At 46.4% G+C, this 20,066-nt stretch overlaps 1 protein-coding gene across 1 annotated transcript; it reads right to left on the bottom strand.

Annotated features, from left to right (window-relative positions):
• Positions 1–14,737: 14,737 nt before the first annotated feature.
• On the bottom strand, positions 14,738–16,165 carry LOC100064595 (actin-like protein 9). Its single transcript, XM_005614734.3, is given in 6 exon segments — positions 14,738–15,050; positions 15,053–15,480; positions 15,482–15,650; positions 15,653–15,676; positions 15,679–15,812; positions 15,814–16,165. Coding segments are annotated over 6 exon segments (1,236 nt in total). The 5' UTR covers positions 16,035–16,165; the 3' UTR covers positions 14,738–14,790.
• Positions 16,166–20,066: the final 3,901 nt, after the last annotated feature.

Raw genomic sequence — 20,066 nt, 5'->3', positions numbered from 1 at the left:
CACTGCAGCCTGAGTGTGCGTGTGACGTGATACATGCATGCACACGTGTGTGCTGGGGGCCTGAGTGGGGACATGAAGCATACACATGCATGCATGTGCTGGAGCCTGGGTGTGTAGAGGCCCCCTCAAGTCTCCCCATTTATGGCCCTCCATGCCCTGTCATTGGGGGATGGAGGAGAGTGCAGCCCCCTCCCATAAGGCCACAGGTGTGGTGGCTGAGCCCTGAGTGGGCCGCACCCACCGCCTCCTCCCTCCCTGCACTGGCTCTGGCGGGAGCCCCCGGCTCCCCTCCCCCACCATACTGTAAATTCTGAGAAATCCTGTCCGTGGTTTGGCCAGGCCCCTCCCCCGCCTCTAGCAGGGCTGTCCTGGCCACTGTCTTCCTGTCTTGGGGCCTGGGTTGGGGGCAGGAAGGGGAGAAAGGCTAGGAACCACCCCCCTGCCAGCCCCGGTCCCCAGGCAGAGGGGACAGGGCTGTGTACTGCTTCTGAGGCCTTCATATTGCCTCTCTGGGTCTCAGTTTCCCTTTCTGTAGAATGGAGATAAAGTAGTTGCAACCTCAGAGGGGGAAGCGGAGGAGGTGATGCCCTGGGCGGTTAGAGCAGCGTCTGGCAGGTCAGAAGCACCTGGTGTCCACTTCCTGCATCTCGCTGTCCCTCACTCCAGCCTCCACGTGCTCCCCCCTGCTGGTCCCTCCTGCCTCCTGTTCAAACCCAGGATCATTCAGACCCGAGTTCCTCAGGAAACAGAGGAGTGCAGCCTGGTCTGGGAGGCAGGGAAACTCGGTTTGAATCTTGGCTCTGCTAAAAACCTGCCGGATGTCCTCAGACGGGTCACTGCACAGCTCCATGCCTCAGTTTCCCCAGTTGGGCTCTGATGCTCTGTGGTTCTAAGCCTCCCAGGTGAACGACCTTTTGGGGGCCCTCACCTTGGTCCCCTCGCTCCAAGTTTAGTCTCCCCTCCCGATGCTGAGCGACTGTCCTTGGCTATTCTTGCCACAAACTGTGAAACTCGTGGAATCTATGGTGCCCCAAGCTTGGGGACCTCCAGAGACCTCCCTCAAACTCTCATGCTTCTGCCTGCTCACCCTCCAAAATGCAGCTTGAATCTGCCCACTTCCCAGCTTGGCCATCAGCTCGTGCCTCCTCCTGGTTCCTGGAATCTACTTGGTTCCCCAGCTGCCACTTCCCTGCTCTCAGCCCACGCGTCCAGGGCTCCCATTGCTCCTAGGAAAAAAGAAGTTTTCCCTGGGGCTGTCAAGGAAACACAAATCTGGATTTCGTAAACAGAGCCTTCATTCAAAAGGCTTCTTGCAAGGCTGGGGGAGAGGGTTTCCTGTGACAGAGGGGAGTGAACAGGCAGGAAAGAACCAGGTGTGGGATGAGGAAGAAAGGATGGCGAGAGGGGACAGTGGGTCAGAGAAAGTTTTGCCCTGAGGCTGCCTGTTCTCAGGAGGGTCTGTCTGCTGGCTCGGGGGAGGGGGCCTCCATTCCCAGGCCTGACGGAAGGGAAGGAGCTGAACCCGCATTTGGTTAACAAGCATTTTGTTCCTATGGATCCTTGGAGACAAGCAGTTCAGCTAATCATTTATGAGGCAAAAGATGGGAATGTGGAGAGTCTGTGTCTGGTTTTGTCGTAGGTCAACAAGGAAATCTGTATGAGGATGCTCCAGAGCAAACCAGGACCATGGATGGAACTGTCAGTCTATCCATTGATCTATCAACGTATCTCCAGTTCTCTCTCTCTCTCTTTATATATCTATAATGATATAGATATCTATAGGTCTATAGAAATGTATATATATATATAGATAGATCTCTCTCTCTAGATATCTATCACTATGCATATTTATCTATAATATCTATATATTATATAGCTAAACCAAGATATAGATATCTAACTCTATCTATCTATCTATGAGATATCTATAGATAGAGATAGTTATACAGATCCACATATAGGTATGTCTATCTGTCTATAGACCCACCTGTCTATCTGGACATGTAACTATAGCCTGGCACCTATATTTTTGATAAGGAATCAGTTCACGCAGTTACGGAGGCTGGCAAGTCCCCAGACCTGGAGGGTGAGTCAGCAAGCTCAAGACCCAGGAAGACCTGATGTCTCAGTTCAAGTCCAAAGGCCAGAAGAAAGCCAATGAGCCAGTCCAAGGGCTGTCAGGCAGGTAGAATTCACTTTTACTTGGGGGGGGGGGTGGCGTCAGTTTTTTGGTTCTATTCCGGCCTTCAACTGATTGAATGAGGCCCACCCACATCAGGGAGGGCAATCTGCTTTATTCAGTCTACTGATTTAAACGTTAATTTCATCCCAAAACACACCCAGAATAATGTTTGACCAAATATCTGGGCAGCCTGTGGCCCAGTCAAGTTGACACATAGAATTACCCATCACAGTGGCATCTGCGAGTCTCATCTAAGTCATGTGGGAGGGAGGCTCCTTGCAGTAAGGAAGGTGACAAGTCACCCACAGCCCAAGCCCTCCTGGAAGTCACAGTCAGCTGGGAGAGGCTGACATGGGTCATATTGCACACGCAGATATAATGTGTGATCTTGATAAATGTTAGGTTGGACTCAAGCCTGGTGCCCCGTGGGACTGACCTGCCTGGGAAGTCACACAGGGCTTTCTGGAGGTGAGATGTGAAAGGAGGGATAGGCAGTAACTAGGGAGAGATAGGAGGAAAGAAAGCGTTCCAAGTGGAGGGGACAGCTCATGCAAAGACCCTGAGGTGGGAGGGAAAGTGCTGAGTTCTAGTGAATGAAAGAGGCACGTGGGAATGGAATGCAGAGTGCAATAGGGAGACACATGGGGTCAGCAGGCTTTGGTCCAGCCATCAGTGTGGTTCTGGGAAAATTGTTTAGCCCCGGGGCCATGGGAGCCGTCAAAGGATATTGAACAGGAGAGGGATGTGGTTGGATTTGCTTCTTGCAGAAGAGATCCATGGGGTTCCAAGGTGGGGGGCAGACTGGAAGGGGAGGGAGGGGATGCTGGGTGCCCATAGTGGGTAAGAGGGTGGCGGCTAGCTTGGGGAGGAGGCCTGGGGCTGGGGAGAAGAGGCCCAGGAGGTAAGCTGAACCCCGTGGGGTAACTGCCAACCACGTGGGCTGGGTACAGCTTTTCCACACACTGCCCAGCGGCTTGGTCAGCCATCAGTGGGGCTCAGGAAAAACCGATTAGCCCCCGATCTTGAACTCTGTCCCCTGTTCCAGCCCTCCCTCCCTGTTTGTCCCCACATCTGGAAACCACATCTGCCAGCAGAAAGTTTCAGGAGGCCCTAGGTGATAGCTTGGGGGGAGGGTATAGGGGTGCGTGTGTGTGTGTGAACAATCCTGCTAAAACCAAAATTCCCTGTGTGTCAGGAATTAAACGTTTCCTCCAGGGCTTGGGTTGAATTCTGTTGTGCTGGTGTGAGGTCTTGGCCATGTCCCTTTTGCTCCTGGGGCAGTGACCTGGGTGGGGAGGGCACAGCAGCTGCTAGTGCCCTGCTGTGGGTGGGGACATGGGGACGGTGGTGTCAGTGATTTCCTGGTTTCTGTGGGAGCAGGCCCTGTGGCTCACCTCTTGACAAGCCCCTGGGCCGTGGTCTTGACGAGCCTCATCTTCAGGTCTCTCCTTCCTGGGCGGGCTTCACACAAACAGGCTCAGCTCCTTGAAGACTCACAGTGTCTTTGTCCAGGGCTGCTGGGACTAGGCCAAGGAGAGTGACTCATTGCCCTTAGCACAATACCCTCGTGTTTTCTCAAATGGCCAGATTTCTTCCTTTTTTATGGCTGAGTAGTATTCCATTGTGTATATATACCACATCTTCTTTATCCATTCGTCTCCCGATGGGCACCTAGGTTGCTTCCGAGTCTTGGCTATTGTGAATAATGCTGCAATGAACCAATGAACCATTGAACCAATGCACCAATGATCATAGGGTGCATATAACTTTATGCCTTCATGTTTTCATGTTCTTTGGATAAATACACAGCAGTGGAATAGCTGGATCATATGGTGGTTCTATTCTTAATTTTTTGAGGACTCTCCATACTGTTTGCCACAGTCGCTGCACCGGTTTGCATTCCCAGCAGCAGTGTATGAGGGTTCCCTTCTCTCCTCATCCTCTCCAACACTTATTTCTTGTCTTGTTAGTTATAACCATTCTGACAGGCATGAGGTGATGCTTCATTGTAATTTTGATTCGCATTTTCCTGATGATTAATTATGTTGAACACCTTTTCATGTGCTGTTGGCCGTCTGCATACCTTCTTTGGAAAAATGACTGTTCATATCCTCTACCTAGTTTTTTGATTGGGTTGTTAGCTTTTTTTGTTGTTGAGATGTATGAGTTCTTTATACATTTTTAATATTAACCTTCTATCAGATACATGGTTTGCAAAGATATTCTCCCAATTGTTAGGTTGTCTTTTTGTTTTGTGGATGGTTTCCTTTGCTGTATAGAAGCTTTTTGGTTTGATGTAGTCCCATTTGTTTACTTTCTCTATTGTTTCTCTTGCCTGGTAAGACATGGTACTTGAAAATATGCTGCTAAGACCGATATGGAAGAGCGTACTGCCTATGTTTTTTTCTAGAAGTTTAATGATTCCAGGTCCTACATTCAAGTCTTTATTCCATTTTGAGTTAATTTTTGTGTATGATGTAAGATAATCGTCTACTTTCACTCTTTTGTGTGCGGCTGTCCAGTTTTTCCAATCTGCTTATTGAAAAGACATTCCTTTGTCCATTGCATGTTCTTGGCTCCCTTGTTGAAAATTAGCTGTCCATAGACGTGTGGTTTTATTTCTGGGCTCTCAATTCTGTTCCATTCATCTGTGTGTTTATTTTTGTGCCAGTACCATGCTGTTTTGTTTATTACGGCTTTGTAGTATATTTTGAAATCAGGGAGTGTGACACCTCCAGCTTTGTTCTTTTTTCTCAGGATGCCTTTGGCTATTCGGGGCCTTTTGTTGTTCCATATAAATTTTAGGATTCTTTGTTCTGTTTCTGTGAAAAACGTCATTGGGACTTTGATAGGGATTGCACTGAATCTGTAGATTGCTTTAGGACGTATGGACATTTTAATTATGTTAATTCTTCAAATGCAACAGCACAGAATATCTTTCCATTTCTTTGTATCTTCCATTTCTTTCAACAATGTTTTATAGTTTCCAGTGTACAGATCTTTCACCTCTTTGGTTAAATGGGTTCCTAGGGATTTTATTCTTTTTGTTACAAATGTAAATGGGGTTGTATTGTTAATTTCTCTTTCTGCTACTTTGTTGTTAGTTTATAGAAATGCAATTGATTTTTGTCCATTGATTTTGTAAACTGCAACTTGACTGTATTCATTTGTGATTTCTAAAATATTTTTAGTGGATTATTTAGGGTTTTCTATATATAAAATCATGTCATGTGCAAATAGAGGCAGTTTCACTTCTTCCTTTCCAATTTGGGTCCCGTTTCTTTCTTTTCTTGCTTGATTGCTCTGGCTAGGACTTCCAATACTATGTTAAATAAGAGTGGTGACAGTGGGCATCCTTGTCTGGTTCCTGTTCTTAGAAGGATAGCTTTCAGTTTTTCTGTGTTGAGTATGATATTGACTGTGGATTTGTCAGATATGGCCTTTATTATGTTGAAATACTTTCCTTCTATGCCCATTTTATTGAGAATTTTTATCATAAATGGATGCTGCATCTTGTCAAATGCTTTCCCTGCATCTGCTGAGGTGACCATGTGATTTTCATTCTTCATTTTGTTAATGTAGTGTATCTCATTGATTGATTTCCAGATGTTAAACCATCCCTGCATCCCTGGAATAAATCCCACTTGATCACAGCGTGTGATCTTTTTAATGTATTCTTGTATTTGATTTGCTAATATTTTGTCGAGGATTTTTGCATCAATGTTCATTAGTGATATTGGCCTGTAATTTTCTTTTTTTGTGTTGTCCTTGTCTGGTTTTGGTATCAGGGTGACATTGGCCTCATAGAATGAGTTAGGAAGCTTCCCCTCCTTTTCAAAGTTTTGGAAGTTTTTGGGAAGGACGGGTATTAAGTCTTCTTTGAATGTTTGGTAGAATTCCCCAGCGAAGCCTCTGGTTTTGGGCTCATTTTTTGGGATGCTTTGGATTAGTGTTTCCACCTCCGTCCTGGTGATCGGTCTGTTACATTCTCTGTTTCTTCTTGTTTCAGTTTTGGAATGTTGTGTGATTCTAAGAATTTATCCATTTCTTCTAGATCATCCAATATTTTTGGCAATAGCTTTTTTTTTTTTTTTTTTTTTAAAGATTTTATTTTTTCCTTTTTCTCCCCAAAGCCCCCCGGTACATAGTTGTGTATTCTTCGTTGTGGGTTCCTCTAGTTGTGGCATGTGGGACGCTGCCTCAGCGTGGTCTGACGAGCAGTGCCATGTCCGCGCCCAGGATTCGAACCGACGAAACACTGGGCCGCCTGCAGCGGAGTGCGCGAACTTAACCACTCGGCCACGGGACCAGCCCCTTGGCAATAGCTTTTTGCAGTATTCCCTTATAATCTTTTGTGTTTCTGAGGTGTCCATTGTAATTTCTCCTCTTTTTTTCTGATTTTATTTATTTGAACATTCTCTCTTCTTTTTGAGGCGAGTCTACCTAAAGGTTTCTCAATTTTGTTTATCTTTTCAAAGAACTGGCTCTTAGTTTCATTGATTTTTTTTCTATTGTTATTTTAGTCTCTATTTCATTTATTTCCATTTAATTTTTATTATTTCCTTCCTTCTACTGAGTTGGAGCTTTGTTTGTTCTTCTTTTTCCAGTTCCTTTAGGTGCACTGTTAGATTATTTTACATTTTTCTTGTTTGTTGAGGTAGGCCTGAATTGCTATAAAATTCCCTCTTAGAACCACTTTTGCTATATCCCATAAATTTTGGCATGTTGTATTTTCATTTTCCTATGTCTCCAGGTATCTTTTGATTTCCCCTTTCATTTCTTCATTGAACCAATTGTTGTTTGGTAGCATTTTGTTTAGTATCCACATATTTGTGGGTTTTGTAATTTTCTTCTTGTAGTTGATTTCTAGTTTCATACTATTGTGGTCAGAAAAGATGCTTGGTATAATTTCAATCTTCTTAAAGGTATTGAGACTTGTTTTGTGGCCTCATATGTGATCTATCCTGGAGAATGTCCCATGTGCATTTGAAAAGAATGTGTATTCTGCAGTATTTGGGTGGAATGTTTTAGATATGTCTACTAAGGCCATGTGATCTAATGCGTCATTTAAGGCCAATGTTTCCTTATTGATCTTCTTTTGGATCATCCATCCATTGATGTAAGTGGAGTTTTAAAGTCCCCTACGATTATTGTGTTACTGTCTATTTCTCCTTTTATGTCTGTTAATAATTGCTTTATACATTTACGTGCTCCTATGTTGGGCACATAGATATTTACAAGTGTTATATCCTGTTGGATTGTTCCCTTTATCATTACGTAGAGCCCTTCTTTGTCTCTCATTTCAGTTTTTGTTTTAAAGTCTACTTTGTCTGATATAAGTGTTATATAAGTATAAGCTACCCCAGCTTTCTTTCTTTGCCATTTACATGGAGTATCTTTTTCCATCCATTCACTATCAGTTTGCAAGTGTCTTTAGGTCTGAAGTGTGCCCCTTGTATGCAGCATGTATATGAATCTTGTTTTTTAAATCCTATAAGCTATCCTGTATCTTTTTTTTTAAGACTGTCACCTGAGCTAACATCTGTTGCCAATCTTTTTTTTTTATACATAGTTGTATATTCTAGTTGCAGGTCCTTCTATTCGTGCTATGTGAGACGCAGCCTCAGCATGGCCTGAAGAGTGGTGCTAGGTCTGTGCCCAGGATCTGAACTGGCAGAACCTAGGGCTGTGGAAGTGGAGTGTGCGAACTCAACCACTTGGCCACAGGGCTGGCCCCTACCCTGTGTCTTTTGATTGGAGCATTTAGTCCATTAACATTAAAGAAGCTATTGAAAAGTGTATACTTGTTGCAATTTTATTACTTTTTTCTGAGTGTTTTAGTAGTTCTTCTCTGTTCCTTTCTTCTTGTCTTGCTGTCTTCCCTTGTGATTTGATGGCTTTCTTTAGTATTATATTTGGGATCCTTTCTCTTAATCTTTTGTGTACTTACTGTAGGCTTCTGGTTTGTCATTACCATGAGGTTCACATATAATATCCTGTGTATGTAGCAATCTATATTCAGTTGATAGTCTCTTAAGTTTGACCTCTTGCTAAAAGCTCTCCTCTTTTACTCCCTTCCCCACCACCTTTTATGTTTTTGATATAATATTTAACCTCTTTTTTGTTTATGTGTATCCATTACCCTCTTATCATGGAAATTGATAAAATAGTACTTTTATTTTCTTGTCTTTTGACCTTCATATTAATTTCATAGGTGGTTGATCTGCTACATTTACTGCATATTTGCCTTTACCAGTGGTTTTATTGTTTTGTTTTGTTTTGATAATTTTCTTATTCTTATTTGTGGTCTTTTCTTTTTCACTTAAATAAGTCCCTTTAGCATTTCTTGTAAGGCTGGTTTATCGATGATTAACTCCTTTAGTTTTTGCTTGTCTAGGAAACTCTTGATCTCTCTTTCCATTCTGAATGATAATCTTGCTGGGTAGAGTGTTCTTCACTGTAGGTTTTTTCCTTTTATCACTTTAAATATATCATGCCACTCCCTTCTAGCCTGTAATGTTTCTGCTGAGAAGTCAGCTGATAGCCTTATGGGGTTTCCTTTGTATGATACTTGCGGTCTTTCTCTTGCAGCTTTTAGGATTCTCTCTTTATCTTTAATTCTTCACATTTTAATTATAACGTGTCTTGGTTTGGGCCTCTTTGAGATAATCACATTTGGTGCTCTCTGTGCTTCCTGTACCTGGATATCTGTTTCCTTTCTTAGGTTAGGAAAGTTTCCAGGTATTATTCCTTCAGATAGATTCTCTCGGGCCTTCCTTTTGTTAAATTAAAATATATCTTGATCACTCCATGTCAGTAAACACAGCTTGCTAGTTCCTTTTTTTTTTAAATAACTGCCTAGTATTCCTTTGTGTTTGAGTGAAATTTATTTAACCTTTTCTCATGGATGTGCGCATAACATTGGAAACACATAACATTGTTTCCAGCATTTTGTCACCATAAAGTGCTGCCGTGTACAATGGGTAGCTGCACTTACATCATTTTGCATACGAGGATTCTATCTGAAGGAGAGATTCCTGGAAGTGTGATAGCTGGATCAGAAGCAGTAAGCATTTGTCATTTAAGTGTAATTTTCAACTTGTCCTGTGTAAGGGTTGTACCAACTCTCTTCCTCATCATTAAGGTAAGAAAGTGCCAGTTCCCCACAGCCTCACCACCAGCAGGTGTTACCAAACCGTTTGACTGTTGACAATTTGTTGGGTCAAAATGGTATCACAGTAGAGTTTCAATGTACCTTTCTCTTATGCATTTGAGAATCTTCTCAGTGACTAAGAACCATTTGTCTTTCTTTCTTTGTGAGCTCAAGGTTTGTATCTTTTGCTAACTTTCCATGGTCTGTTATAGTATTTTTCTTGTAGATTGTTTCCCAGAGCTCTTTATATATTATGGACTTTATTCCTTTTGTTATAAACTATAATTTACTCTGCCATTTGTCTTTAAAAAATTATTTATTATTTTTTAAATTTATTTTTAAAATTGTCATTTGTCTTGACTTTGTTCAGAGTAATTTTTACCTTGCAGAATTTTTTTTGATGTTTACTTAAAGTCAACTGTTTTAATCATTCTCTTTATGGTATCTTAGCTTTATGTCATACTGGGAAGGGGGATTAACTTTGATAAGTAAGGAGAATCATTCTGAGTAGAGGGACTAGGAGGTGCAAAGGTCCTGAGGTAAGAAGGAGGCTAGGCATATTAGTCAGAGCTCTGCAGAGAATCAGAACCAATAGGAGGTAGATGTAGGGAGAAAGAGAGATTTATTTTAAGGAATTGACTCACACAATCGTGGAGGCTGACAAGTCTGAAATTTGCAGGGTAGTCCTGCATGCTGGAGACCCAGCAAGAGTTGCAGTTTGGGTCTGAGGCAGTCTGCTGGCAGAATTCCTTCTTCCTTGGAGGGAGTCAGTCTCTGTTTCTTAAGGCTTTCAACTGATTAGATGAGGCCCACACACATAATGGAGGGCAATCTGTTTTACTCAAAGTCTACTGATTTAAAACTAAGTCCTATCTAAAAAATACTTTCACAGCAACATATAGACTGGTGTTTGACAAACATCTGGGCACCACAGCCTAGCCAAGTTGACACATAAAATTAACCATCACCAGTCCACCCATTGTCACCTTGGCTGGCAGATACCTTAAACCATACTTAATCTTCAAATAAAGTCAACAACAAGAGCCAGCCCTGATAGCCTAGTGGTTAAAGTTGTGCATGCTCCACTTTGGCTGCCTGGGTTCGTTTCCTGGGTGTGGAACCACACCTCTCGTCTGTCAGTAGCTGTGCTGTGGCCGTGGCTCACATAGAAGAAATAGATGGAATTATAACTAGGCTATACAATCAGGTACTGGGGAGGAAAAGAGAGAGGAAGATTGGCAACTGATGTTAGCTCAGGACAAATCTATCCCAGCCAAAAAAAAAAAAAAACTCTCAAAAAGGACAAAAACAAGATCATGTTCTCACCTAATATGATAAAACCATCTGTGTGCAACCAAAAACGGACTTATGCTTTTCCCTGGAAGAGGAGATAAAGTTCTTGAGTGATGTTTACTCTTCTCCTTCATGTCTGGTAAGTTCAATACTATGATATAAGGTCAATCATCTTACCTTCCATGATATGGGGATAAGACAGGGAAGAAACCAAAGATATTTGCTTACTCTACGTAGACACAAATATGTGTATATATCCATGCGCTATGTATGCACACACATGCACAAACATATTCATAACACAACAAGGAAGAAATGGTCACGGCAATTACAGTCCTTGTTTCTGTAACCGGTCACATGGTTGTAGCTGGTGATTGTAACAACCTTCAGAACCACACTTGGTACCAAAATCTGTCTTCGTCTGCTGGGGCTGCCAGAACAAAACACCACAGACTAAGTGGCTTAAACAGCAGACATGTATTTTCTCACAATTCTGGAGGCTGGAAGTCCAAGATCAAGGCATCAGCATGGTTGGAGTCTTCAGAGCCCTCTCTCCTCGGCTTGCAGATGGCTGTCCTCTCACTGTGTCCTCACACGGTCTTCCCTCTGTCTGTGTTGTCTCTGCCATAACCTCCCCTTTTTATAAAGACACCAGTCATATTGGGTTAGTGCCCGCCCTAATTATTTCATCTTAAATTAGTCACCTCTGTAAAGACGCGATCTCCAGATGCAGCCACATTCTGAGGTCCTGGGCAGTTGGACTCTATCATGTGAATTTTGGGGAGACACAATGCAGCCTGTAACAGCACATTTGAGGAAGAGAAGGCTGACTGCTGTGGCTGGGGTGAAGGGGGTAGGAAGGAAAGCCAAGGAGTTTGTAGATATTGGCAGAGGATTTAGGGCTGTCATAAGAATTTGGGTTTTGTTTTACACGTGATGGAAATCCACCAGAGTGTTCTGAACTATGTTTTGTAAAAACCCTCTGCAAGGGGTCTTATGGAGGGCAAGAGGGGTGACTAGGACACCGAGGAGGAGGCCCCCACAATCTTCCAGGTGAGCAGTGAAGGGTCCTGGGCTGGGCAGGAAGGATGGAGTGATGGGGGTGGTTTGGCAGTATTAGAAGAAAAGGACTTGGGGGTCAGTGTGTAAACAGACACCAACCAGTTGGAAGTCGATGGTAGAAATGTGTCTAGAAAAGGGACATGACCCACCACGTTCTCCTGTCAGACCCACTAGGAAGGATCTGGTAGTCAGAGACCCCATTTCTCGGTTTCCTTAGATTTCAGTACAGTGCTGGGCACATAGTGGATGGTCAATGACTGTTCATGGAATGAATGCATGAATGACTTAAAACCAGAAGTGGAAGAATTTGGGGATGGTGGGCTTGGGAGAGATTAGATTCCCAGGGTGTGTGTGGAAATGGTGGTGGTGGGGGTATCAGGATTTCTGGTGCTCTGGCTGCTCCAGGTGGGGGATGGCAGGCAGAGAGTGTGGACAGAAGTTTACCTATGACTCCTTGGTGCAGGTGAGATTTCCAACAAAAGACTTGAGGCAGTGAGCTCCCCATCTCTGAGAGTGTGCAAATGGGAGGGGTGCATTTATGGAGGGTTGTAGAGGAAATTTCTCTGGTAGAAAAGGTTTGGAGCTAGGGAAACCTTAGTCTGGTCTAAATGAGATTCCTTTGGGTTTCCCAGCAGCCCAAGGGTGGCAGGGGTTTCCGCAGCCTGTCCCACATCCCTTCTGTGGGTGTGTGGCTGGCGGTGCCCTGAGGACACCGTGTGGGTTGGGTCTCACGAGCTCTGGGATGCAGTCCTCATGGTTCTAAATTCCAGGCAGCCCTCAGCCCATGAGCTTGGAGGTGCTGCCCCCTGGTGGGAACAATAAGCAGTTCTTCCTCACCACCATAATCTCTTGGGGGTTCTTGTGGATTCTACAGGTTGAGGCTGCCTGTGTGTGGGCGTAGGGTTGGTGAAGCAAGGGTGGTCCAACGTGCCTGTTTGTGATCTGGGGGTCTTGTTCTGTCTGCAGAGCATCTACTGGCCCAGGATGAGGCTGGAGCCACTGCCCAGTCCCCAGGGCACAGTGGGAGAGGGAGGGTGGGGATAACCAGACCCTCACCCACCCCCATTGCCTGATGGCAGATGCCGGGATGGGTCGGGTGGGCTCAGTGCTCCACAAATAAATGAATTTCTCCTCTGGAATATTCCTGCTTAAGAACGAAGCTGGCAGGTGAGTCAGAGACACACAGAAAGACTCAGGGAGAGGTAGAGACAGAGAAAGCCTGTGAGAGATGCTCGATAAACATTGACTGGTTGAAGCAATGAAAGGATGAATGATTTCCTGGACTGAAGGAGGAGAGGACCCAGCGTTCACATGGATAACCTCTGGCAGCTTGTGGTTATTTTATTGATAAACTGGGAGGGCGTGTCCTGGATAAACATGTCTAGGCTGCCGGCTGGGGGTCCTGATGTTCACTGGGCTGGATGACAGCGTGAATGCAGAGGGTCCTGCCTCCAGCAGGGGCGCAGGGTGGGTGAGGATGAGGGCAGAAGGAGGAGGGAGGACCCAGGGTAACCTGGGGGGAGATGAACCAACTTCCCTGTGCTGAGAGGCTGGACTCCTACTCCAGGCCCCTGCAGAGACAGGGTGGGGCGGGAGACACGCCATAGGACAACCTCAGGGCAGGTCCCAGGGAGGGCCCTGGGATGGTGTTACAGGAGTACACTGAGAGAGGTCTGGGGAGACGGCATGAACGACTAGTGGAACGGAGGGAGATGGGGATGGACAGCTGGGTCACGGTGCGCTGGGCAGCCCTTGGGAACGTCACTGCCCATTCATGTCTCAACCAGTGGGATGGGGCCTGGGGGTGAGTTCCCAGGAGTCTGAAAACCCAAGGTTGGGTTGGGGTGTCCCGGGGGTTCATCATGGGGCAACTCTGGGAGAGTGCCTTTGGGGAGGGAGTTAGGGGGTCAGAACACAGGGGAGGGACCTAGGGCATCAGTGGGGTCATCATGGAATGGTCCTCGAACCCAGAGCCTTCCTGGGAGGACTCCAGGGGCTGAGGACTGGGGTCAGGAGGTGCAGTGTGAGAGAGACCGTGCGAGAGTATTTCCAGGGGGATGCAGAGTAAGGGGGTGGGCTGAGAGTGGTGGGGGCCATCCTGGGGGTTTGGGGTTTCAAAGCATGGTGTTCTTTTGGGGTACGGATGGGGGATGGGTTGTGGGAGCACTTGGATAGAAGGAAGGAGTCTGGGGAGCAAATCATGTGGGGAGGGCAGAGTTCAGGGGAGGAGGGGCAACTTGGGGCATGGGCTTTGGACACTGGGGGGTCCATTAGAGGGCCATTGTTGGGGAAACCCCTGAGGGTCAGAACTTGGATCTTTGTGGTGGATGTGGGGGCTCGGAGCTTGTGGGGAGGATTCTGGGGTGCTCAGCACATCAGGGTGCAGGAGAACTTTGGATAAACAGATGGGAAAACCAGTGAGGTGGTGGATTTGGGGGGCTCAGAACCAGGGATGTCTTGGCAATTGGATCTTGGGGGTATCTTTGCAGGGATTAGAAATTGGGGCAGATTATGAGGGTGCACCTAGGGGTCGGAACACTCATGGAAAGATTCTGGGGTGGGGATGGAGTGCCCGGTGCAGTTTCTTTGGAGAGGAGAGCGTTGTGGGGTTGGTTGAGGGTCCTTGAGGGATATAGCAAGAGGATGAATTGGGGGGTCTGAGAACCCAGGGGAATCTTGGGGGCCTATATCAAGAGCAATAGATCATGGAGGTGGGGCTGAGAGGTCAGAATCTGGGGACATCTTGGGGGTGGGCATGGTTGAGTCCCCACCCTGAGAGTGCCCTGGGGAACACACATCATGGGAGATGGTTTGACAGGGTGAGGACGTGGTGACGTGTTGGGTGTTGATGATGGACGAGGGTTTAGGGATTCAGAAGAACTGGGGTGTCTCTGGGGACGGATCACAGGAGGTGAGTTAGGGCAGAACCAGGGATGCCCTGGGAGGCAGATCTCCTTGGGGTGGGTCTGTGGGGTCAGAAAAAGGTGAGTCTGGGTGGGTCCAGGAGTGGACCACTCCAGCGCTGAGGGAAGGCAGGACAGAGCCCACTGGGTACCGGAAGCTTTACTGCCCACAACACTCCCCCAACCGCTGCTCGGCATCAGTAGCATTTGTGGTACACGATGTGGGGCCCCTGCTCCTTGTACTCCTCCCGCAGGACCCAGCAGGACTGGAAGGCACGCAACGAGGCCAGGATGGAGCCCCCGATCCACACCGAGAAGTTCCTGCTGGGCTGGGCCTTCACCACCACGTGGGCCTCACGGGGCAGACTGTGCAACAGCTTGGCATGGAAGCGACCCTCGAACCCTGCGAAAAGCGAGGACTCCCTGCAGAGCAGCACTTTCTTGTGCATGTCCCTTAAACCTCCAGAGCCACCTTGGGAAGATTCTGTGTGGCCACGGTGGGGACACTCATGGGCAACAGCCCTGGGATCACAGCGGGGCTGGACAGCAGCTCCGGGCACTGGAACAGCTCCTTGCCCAGCGTGACCGTCCGCCCATCGGGCAGCTTCAGGGTCTGCTGGTGTTCCTGCTCCGGCCGGGCCTGCTCCTTGAGCAAGTCGGCAGCCACGTAGCAGTAGCGACGCTTAATGTTCTCCACCGTGTCCAGGTCCTGCTGCCCCAGCGGCAAGCCAGAGCCCAGCAGCATCTCCACCAGGAAGGCGGTCAGGTGGGTGCCCACCAGGTCCAGGCGCTCTGCGGCGTGGGGCAGGTTGAAGTCCTGGAAGACGGGTACCATGTAGGTGACCCCGTGGCCCATGTCCACCACCAGCCCGCTGACGTGCCCTTGTATAGATGGACAGCACTGAATGGGAAGCCACGTACATGGTGGCGGAGTAGAGTGACTCGAAGGCCACCTCCACCATCTTCTCACCATTGGTGGTGGGGCTGAAGGGCGGGTCGGGGAAGAGCAGCGGCTGGTCCTGGGTGAGCATGCGAAGGTCGCACTCCAGCATGTGGTCCAGATGAGCTCTGCTAGGTTCCAGCCACGGTGATGCCATTCCACATGTGCTGCACCAGTGTCAGCTCCGGGCTCATGTGGGTGGCCTCGCTGATGAACATCTCTAGTACCAGCTGCCCTGTGGGGGTCAGCTTCTGGGACTGGCAACCCATAGTGGTGACCAGTCTAGGTGGGCTGGGCCTGCCCCACAAAACCCACCCTACAAGTGCCTGTTCCCATGTTGGTGACCACTGCTCTAATCTTTGGTGGCAACCTGTCACTCACCATGCTTGGGGGGGTCCTGCCTCAGGGTCTGTTCTCCAAGATTGAGCCAAGGTTCAGGCCAGGCCTGGTCGCCTCTGGGGAAGACTGGGGCTCCAAGGGGTTGGAGTGATTTGCATCCATGGCTCTAGGTCACCAGGTGGGCGGCTTGGCAAAGCTGACCACTTTCCTCTGGGGTGCAGGGTTGTGGGGAGAAAAGGTGAGGCTGGGCCAGTGGCCGGCACAGGCAGAGAGGGAGGGGGGCAGACCGGTGGTCTATGACATCACCCTGCCCTATGCCCCCTTTAGAAGACATCACAATCAAGGGTGGGGGTGGGGCCCCTCCCAGCCCCTCCCAGTCCCTCTCTGGCCCAGAAGGCTTCCGGGTTATTCACATATTCTGAATCGCCCCCAAGTGCCAAAGTTGGGGAAGGAGGAGGATAACATGTTCCCGAGGAGGGACCTCTGACCCAGCTGCCTGGTCCAGAGCCCAGTAAGACCCAGGAGTCCTTGTCTTGGTGCCTTGTCTTAAAGTTATGTACAGTGTGGGATGGGAGAGCTGGCTACAGGCCTCCTTAGAACATTAAAATATTAATCCTTAGAATATTCATCAGAAGGTGATCAGCTGGTGTGGCTTAGAAATATACTAAGTAAGAGCATCTTATCCATCACTTTCAAAGTCGGTTTTCAATTTTCCTTTTTAATTCTAGAAAGGCTGAAATACACAACATGAGAAAGTGAAGCCACCCATAATCTCACCTCTTAAAACTTACATAAAGCAAAGAAGTAAGGACTCTGCCTCTGACCTTCTGAGGCCCCTGCTCAGAGGAGACCTGATTAATGCTTTGGTGCACAGCCTTTCTGTTTTCCAATATTTTTGCCTAGAGAACAAGAATAAGCATTTTGCCTGCAATGGTTTTCTCCCTCATGTTTAAAAAAAATAGCTATGGTGACAATGTAATCAGATATTTTTTTAAATTATCTTTTGGAGGGCTTACTGAAATCACACTTTTAAAAAAAAATTAAAGAAAAGCTTAATTGTGGTAAAATAAACATGAAATTTACCATCTTAGCCACTTATAAGTGTACTGTCCAGTAATGTTAAGCACATTCACATTGCTGTGCACCCAAGCTCTGAAACATTTCATTTCACGAAACTGAAAAAGCTATTAAACAAGGATTCCTCCCAGCCCTAGCACTCAGCTCCCTACTTTCTGTCTCTATGAATTTGACTCCTCTGGGGGCCTCACGTAAGTGGAATCACACAGTATTTGTCTTTTAGTGACTGGCTTATTTCACTGAGCATGATGTCCTCCAGGTTCATCCATGTTGTAGTGTGCGTCAGAATTTCCTTCCTTTTTAAGGCTGATTAATATTCCACTATAAGTTTATACCACATTTTGTCTATCCATTCATCCATCAATAGAAACTAGTGTTGTTTCCACCTCCTGGATATTGTGAATAATGCTGCTGCGAACATGGGTGTAAAAATCTCTCTTTGGGACTCTGCTCTTAGTTCTCTCAGCTATATAACCAGAGGCGGGATTGCTGGATCATACGGTAGTTCTATTTCTACTTTTGGGGGGGCCATCATACTGCTTTCCATAGTGGCAACATCATTTTACATTCCCACTAGCCATGTAGAGGGTTTCACTTACTCCACATCTTCATCAACCCTTGCTATTTTCTGGTTTTTAAAAATGTTATAGCTATCCTAGTGATTATGAGGTTGTAATAGAGCTTTGAGCATCAGCACATCAGAAGGAGAGGTTTAGCTCATATGGACTATTCCAGAAAGAACTGAATAGTCTGAGTTCAGTTCCCAGCCGCTGGTGCCGATAGTGATACAGCTGTGTGTGGGTGGGGAAGTGTCTCCCATCACTCCGCCTTACTGAACACATCTGCAGGATGGACCCTTGACTCCTTAAAGGAGTATTTTTGTGAATTTAGATTACAGCCACTTAAGATAATAATAAACATTTTTTTCCCCTTTAAAGAATCCTCATGGCAAGTGAAAGGTGTGTTAGATGACAGCGTGGAATGTGGCATCTTTATGACTTAGAAATGGGTACCACGTCCATTTTTTCTGATGGGGAAGTAGAGGCTCAGAGAGGGGAAGTGACTTGCCCAAAGTCACACAGCTGGAATGGGGCAGGAGCGGGATTTGAACCCAGATCTCTGAGATACTGCAGTGCCTGACTGTGAGTCTGGGAAACTGTGAGGTCTAAGATCCATCCCAAACAGTGGAAGTTCAGGCTGGGGCCCCCTGAGCCTCAGTTTCCTCTTGGGTAGAAAGGGGATATTGTGTCTGGCATGTAACAGACGCTAGATTATGTGATATCACAGTGCACAGGGCGGAGAGCATCATGACTAGAGACAGCAATGTGACGATGTGGTTAAGACCACAGACTTGGAGCCAGCTGCTGTGGCTTAAACCCCGGCTCCTCCACTTAATAGTTGAGACAAACGACTACCTTCTCTGTGCCTCAGTTTCCCCATTAGCAAACAGTAAATAATAATAGTACTGACTTCAAAGGGCAGTTATTTATGAAGGGGTCGGTCCATGGATGGCACATAGTAAGTGTAATATGAGAGTTTGTTACATAACTTACAAGTAGTGTGGTCTGTGCGTTGTGGGGTGGGGGGTATGTGTGTGAGCTAATGATAACTGGAAACATCCAAGTAATAGCTTTAAACTGGAATTAGGGATTTAAATAGGCATTTCTGTTGAGAGGGTATTTCTTGGGCACACATCAACCGGATTCAGAGATGTGCAGTGGACTGGTCCGAAGCCCACGTGGGCTGGCATTTCCACCAACTTCTGAGGTCTCCAGAAGACCATATGTACAGCTTCCCACCAGCAGAGGGCACCCAAGACCACCAGCTTCTTTTCCTTTCCTTCTGCTAAATCCTTTATTCTGTTGGTCCAGGAGTCCTCAACCTTGGCTGCAAATTAGCATCACCAGGCGAACTTAAAAAAATCTCCATGTCATGGCTGCACCCCAGACCGATTGAGTCAGAATCTCTGCAGCTGCAGACCAAGCATCGATGAATTTTAAAAGCTCCCAGGAGAACTTAGGGTGCAGTGAATGGAGATACACTCATCTGGGTCTTCAAAATTCCTAAATTCTTAATCCCCTCTGATCATCAGAAAGATGCACAGTGAGTCTGGGGTTGTGAGGCACTTGTCTCCGACCAGCAGGTTCTTGTGCTTAAAGCGTATGAGAATCTGCAGGAGGACTTGTTAAAACACAGAGTTCTGGTCCCGCCCAGATATTCTGATTCAGCAGGTCCAGGTAGGGCCTGAGAATCTGCATTTTTAACAAGCTTCCAGGTGATGCTGATCCTGTTCCTCTTTGAGAAGCTTTGCAGCCTTGCAGAAATCTGGGCGATGAAAGGAAAACTCACAGTAAGCTGGAACTACAGGGTTGAGTTATTTTATTTCTAAAATACTATTTTTAACTTCAAAAATTTTAAATGACAAAGTATTTCAGGCTTACAAAGATTACACACACACACAGAGCATCAAAAATACAGAATAAATCACAGCAGACAAGATATGGAAGCAACCTAAGCATCTGTCGATGGATGGATTAAGAAGATGTGGCATGTATGCAGTGGAATATTACTCAGCCATGAAAAATAAGGGGCATTTGCAACAACATGGATGAAACTTTAGGGAATTATGCTAAGTGAAATAAGTCAGAGAAGACAAATCCTGTGGTATCTCACTTATATGTGGAATCTAAAAAAGCTGAACTCCTAGACACCGAGAGTAGAATGGTGGTTACCAGGGATTGGGGGTGGGAGAAATGGGGAGATGTTGGTCAAAGGGTACAAACTTCCAGTTAGAAGGTGAACAAGTTCTGGGGACCTCAGGCACAGCATGGTGACTATAGTTAACACTCCTGTATTGTATACTTGAAAGTTGCTAAGAGGGTAAATCTTAAATTTTCTCACCACAGAAAAGAAACCTGTGACATGGAGGAGGCATTGGCTGGCGCTATGGTGGTCATCATTTTGCAATATATCAGTGCATCAGTTCAACACATTGTACACCTTAAACTTACATAGCATTTTATGTCAATTATATCTCAATAAAGCTGGAAAAACGCAGAATAAAAAGCCATGAGTAATACAGCATTGCTATTCGTCCTTGAAGGTTTAAGGCAAGAA

This window comes from Equus caballus, chromosome 7 (assembly GCF_041296265.1).
Source record: "Equus caballus isolate H_3958 breed thoroughbred chromosome 7, TB-T2T, whole genome shotgun sequence".
In the NCBI taxonomy this organism is placed as follows: Eukaryota; Metazoa; Chordata; class Mammalia; order Perissodactyla; family Equidae; genus Equus; species Equus caballus.
Note: the sequence above shows the minus strand (reverse complement) of the source record. Positions and strands in the feature narration are given on the sequence as shown.